This window comes from Sphaerodactylus townsendi, linkage group LG11 (assembly GCF_021028975.2).
Source record: "Sphaerodactylus townsendi isolate TG3544 linkage group LG11, MPM_Stown_v2.3, whole genome shotgun sequence".
Lineage (NCBI taxonomy): Eukaryota > Metazoa > Chordata > Lepidosauria > Squamata > Sphaerodactylidae > Sphaerodactylus > Sphaerodactylus townsendi.
In genome coordinates this window covers 53,822,695-53,837,796 of record NC_059435.1, presented here as the reverse complement: position 1 = coordinate 53,837,796, position 15,102 = coordinate 53,822,695, and the positions used below count along the sequence as shown (strand labels likewise).

The 15,102-nt window shown below is 49.4% G+C and overlaps 1 protein-coding gene across 1 annotated transcript in view; it reads left to right on the top strand.

Annotated features, from left to right (window-relative positions):
* Positions 1-12,847: 12,847 nt before the first annotated feature.
* ITGA8 (integrin subunit alpha 8) overlaps positions 12,848-15,102 on the top strand; it is a 145,267-nt gene continuing 143,012 nt past the window's right edge. Inside the window, exon 1 of the mRNA XM_048511358.1 lies at positions 12,848-13,257. Coding sequence (XP_048367315.1) covers positions 13,046-13,257 — 212 coding nt within the window. The 5' untranslated portion in view covers positions 12,848-13,045. The remainder of the gene's footprint in view (positions 13,258-15,102) is intronic.

Genomic DNA, 15,102 nt, shown 5'->3' with positions numbered 1-15,102 from the left:
ATGTCTCATCATTGTTTCTTTCAGAAGTGAGTCTTTTATCTATCTGCATTATCTCCAGCTTCTCCCAGGTCTGGTAATCTAATGACCCATCTCTGTAAAGGCTCTTGTGATCCTAGTTGTCTGGGAATTGTTGCTCACTGGTACATTTAGAGGAACAATGATCCAGTAGGCCCCATGTTGAAGTGTGGAGCTTTCTTTAAATTAATTCCTATCAGGGACTGTGCCTCTGAATGGAGGTAATTAAGTGCAACTAAACTGTCCCCCCCCCTCAAAAAAAAACCTGGATTGGCTGTAAGGAGAGCAAACTGGGCACTTGAGTCATCATTAGACACAAACAGGAAGAGGTCTTGAGGGCAAGAGACAGTGCCTTGTTTGTGTTCTTAGATAGTCCTGTTTTTCATTTAACCTTTGAAGGGAAGAGGTCCAGAAGCAGTGCTGAATTTTGGGTTTTGTTTCATTTATGTGTTCTTCTGAGTGGGCAAGAACCCTATAAAATAACCACAGATCTACATCCACCCTCCTGTTTTGTTTGGATTGGGCAGAGTTTCCTTTGGGGAGGGCCTTTCATCATTAAAGACCATGGCCCTGCTGTGATAGACTTCCTTAGTTAGATAACAGCTTTTGTTAGGACAGTGCTGGGGAGCGGGGAGGTAACATCACTTTTCCTGTTCTATCTCAGTGTGCCCAACAGACTGGGTGAGTAAAGGTTCAAGGCCAGCTGCCTCTCCTGATTTCACAACAGCTAATTTTCCAAAGAAAAAAAAGGAAGGTAATGGGGTCAGTTTCCTTCTGTTTATGGGACAGAACTGCTGTTTTTTATTCCCAGTTCTTTCTTTCATCAAAACAGAAGAATTGCAAAGAAATTGTTTCTCTGTATTGTCGAAGGCTTTCACGGCCGGAATCACTTGGGTGCTGTGTGGTTTCCGGGCTGTATGGCCGTGTTCTAGCAGCATTCTCTCCTGATGTTTCGCCTGCATCTGTGGCTGGCATCTTCAGAGGATCTGATAGACATCTGATAGAAAGATGCCAGCCACAGATGCAGGCGAAACGTCAGGAGAGAATGCTGCTAGAACACGGCCATACAGCCCGGAAACCACACAGCACCCAAATTGTTTCTCTGTTTTACTGATGGACTTCTGCCCATCAAGAAGGCATGGGAAGCAAAAGGTCATGTTCAACCTTCTTTGCTTCCCTATTCAAAGAGACAGCCATTACACAACATCTCTCTTTATTTGAATGTAATAGATCCTGATGAATTAGTCTCTGGCTTACAAAAGTATACGCCACAATACATTGGGCAGTTTTTGCTAACATACATAAAGGATTGTCATCTAAAGCTGCCATTTCCCCCCCATTAGATGTCCATACATCAAAAGGAATTTTGTGTAGGCTTGAATCTAGTTTAAGGTCTTTAACAACTCCTTTTAAAGCTGCTGTATCAATACCACAGAGTGAAGGACAGAACTCTGGTATGTCACAAGTTATATGAGCTGACTGTTGTCAATTTATGTGTGTGAGTAAACCAGACTAATTTGATCATGTCAGAGCTTGGAAACTGAGCACAGTCAGTACCTGTATGGGAGATCACCAAGGAAGATTGGGGTTGTTGTGCTATGCGTAGGAAAGCAATGGCAAATCATCTTTGCTTTGAAAACCCCATGAGATGGAACTTTATGGGTTCTTCATGAGTCAGTTGTGACTTGACAGCACATTTTACCTTAGTACAAAATCTCCTGTTTGTGTGTTATTTTCATTGTGGCAAGCATCACTTGGATTGTACTGTCCTTGGCAACTGCTTAGTTCACCAATATGTGTGGAAAGTAGAAACAGTACTCCTGATCGTTGATATTAGAATCTATTGACACGGCCATCAGCATCTTTGGTGTCTACAGGAAAACTAGTCACGCTCTTTCCCAAGTCACAGTAAACAGGTTGTGAGTGTCTGTAGTAATGCACTGCTGACCCAGCAGCACCGTAGTAGAACGTTGGGACGCCAACGGACCTACGGCCTTCTGGTCGCACCGCACCCCCACTCCTCATCCCCCTATGAGTCACGGGTCATGAACTATCTGGCTCAATCACCGGGCGCCCAGGGACGTAGTGCTTGCCCCAGGAGATTAGAGCTCCAGGCAGCTGCGGCTCCTCTCGCCGCGTAGCCAGGTGAGATCATGCATCACATGATGATCTCCCGACCTCCGTCTCCATCTCCGGAACTCCCCGGTCCTCCCTCACCCGATAGAATATAGCAATAAAGGTGCCAGGAACCAGCGGGAGACTTCGCTAGGAACCGCGGACCTCGGGCTCCGCTGCTGGCGATCTCCACCAGATTTTATCTCGGCGTCTCGTCCTCGTTCTTCGCTGACCCGCGTGGAGTGGAAGCTACAAGCTGGTGCGAAGCAGAATCACCAGGAACTCCACCCTGCTCACCGTCGCCTGGGGAAGGGCAGCGATACGAGAATCCGCTGGATCGGCATCCAGGGACCACCGTTTGATCCATCATGCTGTCACTCTGGATGCGGCATCCAGAGATACTGGCGTCTAAGGACCTCTCGTCCGTGAACACGGTGAGTATGGGAGCTTTACCAAAAGCAGGGCTTATGATAAGCTTGATTGGCCAGGCTGGCGTTAGCGAAATCTTGGCAGGGTCCCGTAAAGAAGGGAGCTGCGCAGAATTGGTTCGAGGAGATTGAGCTCAATGTCCATGGTACCCAGAGGACATTGAATCTTAAGGACTTCAGGAAAACGCCGGTAGCACTCTTCGCTGGAGCCTCAGCGATAATGGCTGCTACTGGCGATGGGGCAATGTTTTATTAAGCCATCAGCCTGAACCTATAGGCTCCCTTGCTGTAGGCAGCCCTCGCTTCGATCTTTCACCTTCAATTTCAACCCGAATTTTCTCTATCCGCTAAATTGGGCCACCAGTATCCTTCGCCCCTTGCTCCTTCACCCATTTCAAACTCTCGAAACCGCGCCCCTCTAACTCCGCCTTCATTTCGAAGCCACTGCACCTCCGTCAGCACCAGCGTAATGGCTGGCGGGTTTCAAACTTCTGCGCCGACGTGTACGGTCAGAGCTGGCGAGAGCGATGCGAATTCTTGCATTGTGCCCGTCCACTTCACGAATACTGAGGGAGGGTGAAGCGTCATTCAGCGGGTTGTATTACAGCCACTTTAAGCTATAACATCCTCACTGAGCTCCGCAGCGTCGCGAGGCGTAGGAATCATAACCTCACGGTAGAGGCATGCGGTAATCGCGAATCACCTAATGGTTCGGACTGACTGGAAAACCACGCTTCGCATGCTCCTGAGCCCAGCACAATTTGTGATCTGGGGAGGCGAGTTCGCCAACAATGCATCGGGGCCGCCTCCGTGGCGCCCTACAACAGCTCAACTTTACGGTTTAGATGCTTTTCGCCCAACTTCAACGATCAGATTGTCCTGCCTGAAGGCCACCCTTCACGATTAAGCCTCTGAGTCTTCCCTATAAAGGCATTTATCAAAGTCAATGCCGGCCAACCAACCCCAAGTTTCTCCTCCATCCGGCCAAGAAGCGAGGCTATGCGAGTTTGTGAACAGGCTCAGGAGGCGCTCAAGAGAGGCAGGTAGATAGCGAAAGAGGCCCAAAGCGAGGCTCTCATCGCGTACCATAAAACCTCACGGTGCGCGCAGAATCACGGGCCTGGGCAAAAATCCTGAACTGGCGACATGCTTAAACGCTGCCGGGTGCCGGGATCCTCCGCCCACCAAGCTAGCTTTCAGCGCCTTTCTCGGCGAGGCAGGATGACTGCTTTAACTGCGGCAGGCCGGACACTTCGAAGGAGTGTAGGCAGCGGTGGGGGGGCCACAACCCGATGGAGGGTCCCTCCCCAGAAGAGGCCACCTAAAGGCAGGGTACCCGCGTTGCCAGGCTTCCACTGGAGCTTGACTGCCCGTCGGGAAACTCCCGCCGAGCGTCTCTAACCAAGGACCAGGAGGAGAATACTAGAGCGGGCCAAACACCAAGGCCCCTGCCAAAACCACCTATAAGTGGCATCTGTTCATGCAGCCCATCTCCCTTTGGGATTTTACGAGAGTTCTTGTCGCCCCAACCCAGTATGGCGAGCCCATCCCTACGGGACTATTGGGCTGGTGCTGCCAAAGGCCTCTGCCGGCTGAACAGGGTTGTTCATAGATCCCAGTGTCGACTCCGCGCACCAAGGACCGTATGCTCAAGTCTGGACAAACATCCACAGGTGCCTGCGAGGCCAGCTCGCGGCTCAGTTGATTCTCTTGCCCCATGCGCTGCCAGCTGCGATAATAAAGGCTACAAGCCCCAGCGGCCAACATAGGCGCAATACACCACCGTCGCCAGCGGTGGAGGCGTATCGGGGCTCCGTATACCTGGGCTTCGCCATAGAAGGATGTAAGTTCAAAGGGGTACAATTGGACGGTGGCTGATGTTACCGTCATCAGAGCAGCGAGTAAGCCCGACCGGTAACGACGAGCACTACCGCACATCTGAAGTGGGGAGACAAACAGCGAGGCCGGAGCATCCGCCAGCTCCCGCGATCAGCAACCCAGAACCGGCGGCAGCTCTGATCATATCGTTTTAGACATCCATGTCAATCTCGGGAAGGGACCTCATGAGTCAGATTTAAAAGCGACTCTGGTCTGGGATAAAACCAAAACGCGTCACAGATCATTGATCTATCGTGCCTTCGAAGATTACTTTCTAATTTCCGTAGAAAAACTGTTGACACTCTTCCCTCTCCTTCTCTTTCTGTTTCGACCAGTAGGCGGGAGGGCCAATTAACTGACTGAGCCTCCTGGATTAAAATCTGGGCCAGATCCTGATACCGCTGCTTACTGTCAGGACAGGCCCAGTTAAAAGGGAGCTGCGCCATTATGCCCTAATACCCAAACCACGTTTGGGTTATGGCTGCCAAGCCTGGCAACTTTATCGAGTACCCGTTAAAGGCCAGGCTCAGCGGGCTTCGCCCTTAAGGGCGGTCACCGGTGACAATTCCCAAAGATAATTAGATCAAAAATTTTTAGCACCATCAGCTTCCTGGATCCAGCCACCAAGATCGCGGTAAGTGCAACTCCCTTGCAAGAACCCCCTTTTTTCGCTTTGTGTGTGGGAATCTGCCTCTAATCGCCTGATTGCTTCATTCCCCGGATACTACATCCCCCCAAAGGCGAAGTACGCTGATACCGGGTTAGAACCGGGGCTGGGACTGCGGCACTGATGGCATTCGGGAAGCCAGTTTAGGAATTGCTTCACTCATACCATCCGGACAAAGGGATGATGACACGGAACGACGTGAAACGACAGGCTAGCATATTGAACAAAACCACGGCTGACTTGAACTGGATCGTCCGCGTAAACGGGCCCGACCTTCCGCAGACGCAGGGAAGGAACTGTTTCAGTCACTCATTCGCTGGGCTCCGATTGGCTGCGTAGAAGACGGCCGCAGAACGGCGCAGAGGAAACTACGCCCTCTGGGGTGGGCATCTCTCCTAAGGTCCATGGCGGTCTCAGCGAGGGCGCGCATTCGCGCTGGAGACAGGCCGCAGGAAGGCGTCGGCGTACCAGCCGAAACCACCTGGGCTGCGCCAGGCAGGGCAAAGGCACGAGAACAATGTTTTAGAATGTCGCAGCGAACTGGAAGCCCGCATCACCGCACCATATATACCTTGCTGCCGATGGCTGGAAACGCCTCGGCCGGCTAACCCGAAGATAACATCTGGGAACGGTTTGCTACCGCGCCCGGCGTCGCAAATGGCAGCCTGGAGCCGAAAGTACTTCGATGGGCTGCTCGCCGCTACGTCTGCAGACTCGCGGGTCTGGGGTGCAACTTGTGAACCTTCATCTGGAGGCCATGGCGGGCTGGGACCGTCGTCAAACCTCCGGCTGGCTCCTCGCCATGCCTTTGGGCACTGCAATGCCAGTCTGCATCGCGAAATTCGACAACCGAAGACCCATTTAAATCTGGGAAACTTCAGCCAATTAGGGGCTGCTGCAGCGGAGGACTTATTCCCCGTGGATGGGAGGCATCTTGCTCTCCCCAAAGAGCTGGATTTCACGGACTGGGACGATTTCAATGCATTTCGCGCCGACCACTGCGGGAACAACGCGTATCGTGGCATTTTCGTGGAACATTTGGACGGACGGCGACATACCGCTGAAACGCTATTACCGTACCGGAAGCGATATGGCGGGTTACGTCTCCGCGACACCTATTGAATTACGGACTTTGGCTTTAACGCAACCATAGAAATTTCAGCCGGGCGGCGCGATAAAGTCGTTCATCTCACGCTTCGTGCCGAGACGGAACCTGATGAACGAACGGATGGTTGGATTGTGAAGATGTACATATGTGTTGTTTAATCTTTCTGATAATTCAGATTGATTCATATGAAATCACGTGAGCACAAAGTTGTATCTAATCCTGAAAGTATGATGTTTTACCCCATTAATTAGTCAGCCCTCTGGAGCTAGCTGCGAAGGAGATGGACCGAATGCTATTATTACCAGCAGCTCTGCATTGGATTTAATTAGCCAGTACTTCGTTATCGGATCTTGTTTAAGTTCAATGTGTGTCCTATATTGCCCATATGCGTGATGGCGAAGCGCAATTTCCACTTACCCATAACCAAAGTTCTAATGTTACAAAGCTTGCTTCAGTCCAGCAGCGCTTGACCAAACTATTGAAGGAAGACAAAAAAATCCCCTTTAAATGCGGCCCCGCTTGTTTTCGATTACGGCACTGCATAAAATGTAAAGGAGGAGATGTGGTAATGCTTCGCCGTTAACGCGTAGTAAAGCGTTGGGGCGCCCAGCGGACCTCCTGACCTTCATATACTATGAGTCACGGTGTGATAAGCTCATCCACAAAACACCAAAGGAACCATCGTCTTCATTTTGAAGGGACGATAGACGGCAAATACCGGTGGAATTCGGCGTACATGGGCGATACTCCCGGAAAAAAAAAACACTCAAAATCTTCTCCACGTCTTTCGGCGAAACCACCCGATTATCCCTCTACCGTAGAATACCGTAAAAGGTGCCGGAACTTCGCGCGAAATTTCCATTTAGGAACGTGGCGGACTTTCCGGCTTCCTTCGCGCGGCAAATCCTCCACAAATCGCTATCCGCGTAAAGATGGTTTTAACGTTGAACAGACGCTGACACCACATCAACAGTCCTGCAAGATGCTTCACGTTTAAAAGCGTCCTCCTGTTTCACCGTTACCATGCCAAAACCCAAAGTCTAAAGATAAACGTCTTTATTCACCACTTTCTCCAATCCGGAACTCAAAAGCGGGTCGCCACGAGATTCAGCTGAGCAGAACCGAAATTTCTAATGACCATTTAAGCCGGCCCCAAATTACAAAATCAAACCCAAAGTTTACATGCACCCACAAGCCATGCTTTTATGGTTATGCTGGAACCCATCTCTTCCCCAAATAATCGATAAAGCCTGGCGGATAGATAAAGATTCGGTGGGGCCTGGTCTAGCCGCTACCACTAATGATTTGTTAAAAAAAAAACAGTTAACAATCACTTGGTACATTTATGCAGAAATGTCTTTATTTTCACATGTTTTAAAACTGTCCCTTTTCGAAATGCAAACATAGAACTGTAACATAGAGTGTGACTGTATGAGAGTAATATTTTAATGTATTTGTTTTATGTCTTGCTCTCCTCCCACCAAGGCAGGGCTCAGAGTGGCTAACAACAAGTTAAAACACACACAAATAAAAGCAATATATAGCAAGTAAGAATAATAATTAAACCAGTTTATTAAAACCAGTGTTGATCATGACACTATAATAACAGACTCTACGAGTCTGGGTAATACCGACGAGAGCAGCCTTCTTCTCCTGCTTAAATTAGAGAGCCTGCAATGGACAGATTTGTTCATTTCTTCCTGAAAGAGCTACACCACAACTATCACCATTTAACAGAGCAACTGATACGAAGGATACCTCAAAAGTCAAATACAGTGCGGCAGCGCACGTGGTGATGACAGCTTGGGTCAGTACACTTAACCTTAGAAATAAATTCTCTTAGTTGCAGTTGCTGGACATGGCCAAGAAACCCCACTTGCAGTACAAGGACATGAGCTGCAAGAACAGACAAACACAGGGGAAAAACACACACCCTTGCTTTAAGGGTTTTTAGTCTGGATGACCTCAAACGACTCCTCAATATTTCTTCTCTTTTTACATCAGTATGTCCTGTCAAAGCTCAAGACAAGCTATCTTACAAGATAAATACTCGGGTGTGCATGAGGAGGGTGAGTGGAGTTCAACATCACAACAGACATAGGAGCAGCAGTAGCAGTAATTTACAATCTGATTCATTTCAGAACTTCTGTAAGACTATCTGAAGAAGAAGAAGAATTGGATTTATATCCCTTCTTTCTCTCCTACCGGAGACTCAAAGGGGCTTACAAACTCCTTACCCTTCCCCCCTCACAACAAACACCCTGTGTGAGGTAGGTGGGGCTGAGAGAGCTCAGAAGAACTGTGACTAGCCCAAGGTCACCCAGCTGGCATGTGTTGGAATGTACAGGCTAATCTGTATTCCCCAGATAAGCCTCCACAGCTCAGGCAGCAGAGCAGGGAATCAAACCCGGTTCTCCAGATTAGAGTACGCCTGCTCTTAACCACTACGCCACTGCTGCTCCAATGTCTGTCTATATATCTGTCTGTCTATTTTTATTTCTATCCCACCTTGGTTCACATCATACTCCTCTCTTCCATCTTGCCGTCACCTTTATGATGGTGAATTCTGGAATCCAAGCAGATGCTACTGATGTTCAAGATGTTCATAAACTGCAGTCAAAGAAGGAAGCCATGTGCATATACTATTACATTTCCATGCTATAGATTTAACGAGGGAGGCACCAAAATGAGAATTCCTCAAGATCTACTTCTCTACCACGTTAGCAATTGGAGTTTAATTTTGTAGCCTCAAGGTAGCTAAATGTTTTCAGCCATATCTAGGTAGGATGAAGACACATTGATGCTATACAGGAAGCTAGAGATGCTAGCCACAGTCTGGATTTGCACAACACACATCTTCGGTAACACAGGTCCAGATTCAGTTGTCCTTCTTTAGCAATCAAATGTTTAGTGTTCTCAAACAGAGAATCCCCAATACCTGGGTGTTATATGCAGACATTTGTACTGTGCATTACATGAGTGTTTAACTCACTGGGATCTGCCAGTAAGCAGAGGCATAGCTCCAAGAGGGGGGGCAACACACAGGGCGCACCCCCTGTGGGGGTGTAGTGAGGACGTTCTGGGGGCATTCCAAGGCAGGGCAGGGGCATTCCGGGGTGGGGGCGGAGGACGCACCAATGCACCAGGCTCTTTCCCCCCTTGCTACGCCTCTGCCAGCAATGCAATTTTCCATTTGAGCTTGAGGACATCTTTATCTTGGGGTGTTTCTCAGTGACCACTCCCTGATTGGTCTCTGAGAAACACCCCCAAGATCCAGATGTCCTCTTCTGCTCAAAGGAGAGAGACCCTTCACGGGTGAGTACCAATGGTCATCCACTTGAAGAAGCTGTTTCATGTACTGACCACACTTGCTGGTCTGGGAGAAACACGAGGCATGGATAGAATTCTTGTATTAAGGTGAACAAATAACATAAGTAGAACTTGAAGGCATGGGAGTTTTAAAAAATGCTCACTGGCCATACCACAAGAAGCAATACTCTGCAGCAGCCCAAAAGTTCTTTGGATAGGTGGGCACATCACACACAAGAGAAAAAGCTTCTGATATATTTTTTAGTTTGTAATGTTTTAAGCCATTGTATTTAATCATTCTGCAAAGGTCAACTGCAATATGTACTTTAATTGGAGTTCACTTTTGACATTTGAAAACTGCAAATCTCAAACTTTGATGTGATTTATTCTGGGCTACTGGCTGAGCTAGCAGTAGTATTCACTCCACCCCCCTCACATACACAAAAACACACAGTATCTCTAGGATGCATCATCCTTTAGCAGCTTGGAACAATTCGATTCAGGCAACAACAAAATGAGAAGCCTAGCTCTCGATACCCAAACATGGATATTTCCAGTCACAGCATTTCATTTTTTTTTAACCTAATGTAGCCGTTTTCTGCTCCTCCTGGATTTGATTAATCTTCATGAAACCTTAGAAAAGACATATTCACACACTCAAACCTCACTGTGGATTGCAACTGTGGAAAGTTTTGAACCTGATACTGGTAAACTCAAGGTGTGGTACAAATGTGGTGCTTCTGGGCACCACAGAGCCATAACACCTTTCTAATACCAAGTGCTTTTAGGAAGTGGGTAAAGCCAGGTGAGGCTTTTGGCCAGAAAGGCTTCCGATTGACTACTGGATGTCTATTATACTATGCCAATAAAGGTTTTACTGACTGACTACTGGAGATTTGATTGACTCTGTGCAGTTTTCTTAAATGTTGTAACAGCGGTAGCTGCTTTATCACAGCACAAGAGTTGCTCACGGTGAGTTGTTATTGTGGCTACAGGAGCTGTATGGCCGTGTTCAATGTATTTTTTTCTCCTGACGTTTCACCTGCATCTGTGGCTGGCATCTTCAGAGAACCCTACAGCTCAGAAACCACAAACCATCTTCAGAGAACCATACAGCCCAGAAACCACACAACACCCCAGTGATTTCAGCCATGAAAGCCTTTGACAATACAGATCTACCCCCCTGGGTTACTGAAGTTTAGCTGAGGCAATGATTTTGTGGCTGGCTTTGGCTGTTTCCTACGGAGTATGGCTGACCTGGGGGCGGCCGCTTGCCGTCCCAGGCGTATTCGCTGAAACGGCATGCAGCGCCTTCAGCGCCTAACCCTTCAGCGCCCTTGGCAACATTTTCCCAGCGTGCTTAAGCGTACTTGTTGAAGCGTTTGCCGCTAGCGGCAAAGCTGCCGACGGAGCGGCGGCGGCTTCCAGCTTCCTCAGCACTTACAGCGTCCCCGGAGCCTCGACATGGCGAGCCTGGAGTACCACGCTTACTTTCGCCAGAGCAGGTGGGCAGAATATTGACACCAGGCGGCGTGGAGCCGAGGAACAACGAACCGACGAGCGCCAACACTCTGTGGCGTACGGCGTCGGCTCTTTCAGAACGAATCCATGTGGGGCGTTACTGGCATCGCGAATTAGAAGCAAAATGTAACCTAACAGCCTCCGTGCAAAGAAGCGACGATATGAACAAATAGTTTAGCAATGTTTTAAAAGCCATTGTATTTAATCATATAAGTTATATAAATTAATTCACTGGAGCGCTGGCACTTCAGAAATTGTACGTTGGAAAACGAAACTTGGGCAATAACCCTGACACTGGCGGGTTGAAAGAAATAGGGCCCCACTATGGAGATAGAAATTGGCAGAAGCTCTAAGCCGAATAACAGTAAAATGAAACTTAGTTGTTATGAAAACCTGCGTGGAATCGAACATAACTTAAGTTGCTTAAATATGGGATGAAAAGGTGTGGTAAAAGGTGAAAGGGATGAAATGACGGGTCTGTCGTCTTTGAAACAAACCAATGGTCAGAGGTAAGGAGGATGTTTGTAAGAGGGTATAGGTATGTTACACAAGCAGCAGCCTTTGAACGCCTCACCTGTTCAACAAGGGAGAGTTCCTCTGCGCAGAATTGAAACAATAAAACTCTGAACACTGAAGAAGCTTATGGATGGTTATTTGTGAGTAACCAGACAGAGCCTTAGCTCTGAACACAGGACCCTGCCCTGTGTCTAACACGGCCTTTGTCTCCTGTGGCAGCCATTTTGCTGCTGCACCCACCATGCCACAACAGAATTCCAGATGTGCCCACAGACTCAAAAAGTTTGGGTTCTCTAGAGTATGCTACAGTAACAGAAAACAGAGATCATTTCCCCACTTACCATCTGCTGCGCGCTACTCTCCCCAAGTAGCACGGTCAGCGGCACTCTATATACAGGGGTGGCGACAAGCGCTAACGCCCGATGCTGCATCTTTGCGCCCTCAGCGTAAAGTCATTCCTGGCGGCTCCTCATGAGAACCTTTTGATGACCCGCGCCCGGAGGCGTGGGAAGCGGGAAGCCTTCAGAAATGGCGCATGCTGAGTATACGCAGCAAAGGGTGGTCGAGGTAAGTGGGGAAACGACCAGAATTACCCCCCTTCTAACCCCATTAACTTCCCTGGACTTAGAAGGGTATAACTCCGCTCAGGACAGAATTGTATGCCTGTAGACTCCATCTTTTTGGTGTGGTTTTGCCTTTTATCTCTGTAGCTATAGAAGAGGCATCACATAGCACTGAAATGAACGAAGGGTGTGTAGGACTGCCTCTTCTACACAATTACCGGAAGCTCATCCCATCCTCTGGCTGGCGGCCTCTGTGGCACCCACCTATCTTCTGTGTTAGATAAAGCTCCCTCACACTTTGAGCATAAACTTTTTGTTGAAAATTACCGAAGTTAAAGCTTTTAAAAAAAAAAGTTTGTTGGGGCAGGAGGAGGTTATGAGCTTGGTAGGACGGCACAAACTCACAATAGTGCCGCTGTGTTCTGCTAAGGCATTCCACACAATTGCGCTAACAGTTGTGACAGACTGCCTACTTAAACTTTGTAGAGGATTTTCCAGTTTGGATACTGGAAGCAGATTTTTTTTTTATTTTTTTTTGACAAACGAAAGCACTCCTTTGACTGGCGGGGAGGAAAGCCCCCTTCGCCTCTGAAGCCAGGCGTGGCGCAGGGCGGGGAGGAGGTGGGGGTCGCCTTTCAATCCGGTACCTCGTTCCGTCCCGTCCTCTTCCTCCCTGCTCGGGCACGGCACCAGGGGGCGCCCTAGAGGCAGGCTGGCGCTCGGACCCGGCCGGCGGCTCCAGGTTGGAGGCGAATGGCTTTGTGCCTCCCTCGCCATGCCAGCTCTTGGCGGGCGGCGCGCGCAGAGCGAGACGCGGGGGCGTCCAGAGCTCGCCCCGTGAGGCTCCCGGCGGCGGCTGCAGCTGCTCCTTTCAACTCCGGCTTCGCGCTCGCCCCGCCGCCTGGGAGGCACCGCTGCCAGGAGGATGTGGAGGCGGCGGCGGAGGTTGCCGCTCCTGCCGCTGCCGCCCCGGTGCAGGCGCTGCGCTCTGGATGACTGCGCGCTCCTGGTTTTCCTGCTGCTGCCCGGGATGCTGCGCGCCTTCAACCTGGACCAGGACAAGACCACGGTCTACAGCGGGCCCCGCGGCAGCTACTTCGGCTACGCGCTGGATTTCTACAGCCCTGCGCCCCACGCGTAAGTAGCGCCCGCCGCCGCGCCTTGAGAGGCGCTTATGCCTCTGGTAGCGACCTCCTGCGCGGACCTTGGGCAGGTTTACTCCCGCGGTGCGGTATGCCAGAGTTTACGCTCAAGCAAAGAAATGTAGGTTTAAAACCTGCATACTGCATATGGGGTAGTAGCCGCGACTCCTGGCCACTTCCAAGTTGCCTCCCTTCTGCCTGGGTCGCTGCTGGATAGAGGGATGTCACGAGTGTTGGGTACTGGGTCGGTTCTTATTTCAGCGCGCGCTCGAAGTGCGCAGCCCCAGCAGAAGGGCTGAGGGCAAACGGGGTGCCGCTGCTGGAGTCTATGGGAACGCGCAAGTCTCTGCGTGAGAACTTCGCTGAAAGGACGGCCAGCAAAGTCGATTAGCCCTTTCTTCCGAATATCGACCAAAGGAGCTTTGACTCTCCAAAGCTGTTCTGCCTAACCTTTCTATTCTCTGCATGCTCTGGACACCAGCTTTAAGTTGCTAGGGCCACTTTGCAAGTGCAGTGGCGTTTCAGTCGAGAATCTGAGGGTCCACTTGACTCGCATTTGGAATATTGTGTACAGTTCTGGGCACCGCAGTTCAAGAATGATACGGACAAGCTGGAACGGGTCCAGAGGAGGGCAACCAGAATGGTAAAAGGTCTGGAACCCACCCATGCCCTATGAGGAGAGACTTCGGGAGCTGGGTGTGTTTAGTGTGCTGAAGAGAAGGTTAAGAGGTGACATGATAGCCATGTTTAGATATCTGAAGGAATGTCGTGTTGAAGAGGGAGCAAACTTGTTTTCTGCTGCTCCAGAGACTGGGACCCGGAGTAATGGGTTCAGAGTGAAGGAAAAGAGATTCCACCTAAACATCAGGAATAACTTCCTGGCAGTATAGGCCAGGGGTAGGGAACCTGCGGCTCTCCAGATGTTCAGGAACTACAATTCCCATCAGCCCCTGCCAGCATGGCCAATTGGCCATGCTGACAGAGGCTGATGGGAATTGTAGTTCCTGAACATCTGGAGAGCCGCAGGTTCCCTACCCCTGGTATAGGCTGTTCGACAGTGGAATGCACTACCTTGGAGTGTGGTGGAGTCTCTTTCTTCGGAGGTTTTTAAAGAGAGATTGGATGACCGTCTGTCAGGAATGCTTTAATTGTGTGTTCCTGCATTGCAGGGGGTTGGATTTGATGGTGTTTCTTCCAACTCTATGATTTTATGGACCCTTCCGCACATGCAGAATAATGCACTTTCAATCCACGTTCAGTGCACTTTGCAGCTGAATTTTACTGTGCGGAATAGCAAAATCCATTTTCAAATGATTGTGAAAGTGGATTGGAAGAGCATTATTCTGCATGTGCCTATGATTTCTCTCCTGCTTCAATCAATCTGGTTACATTCTACATTGCGCTGCATCTTTGCATCCCGACTCCCTTCTTTGCATCACTTTCTGATTGGAATGGAAGGACTCAGAGCGCCGTTCACCTTTGTGTCTGACAGAGGGAGCCCTCTTGATTCTCAGAAACTCACACCCTGTAAATTGTGTTGGTCCTTGAGATGCTGCTGGACTAGGATCTTGCTCCGTTGGCAACTGTTGCTGTGAGAATGCAATCCTAAGCATATATACTCAGAAGCAAATCCTGTTGAGTTCAATGAATGCCTTAATAAGTATGTTAGGATTGCAGCCTTCATAGGTTTCAAGTCAGTTTTGAGATTGTGAAAGTGTCTGATTTAAGATATAGAACTATGTAGTGGCTTATTAGATTGCAGTAGGAATTCAGAGGAACTGCAACGCTATAAGTGGGCATAAGGGAGGCAGTGTGGTGTAGTGGTTAAGAGCAGTGGACA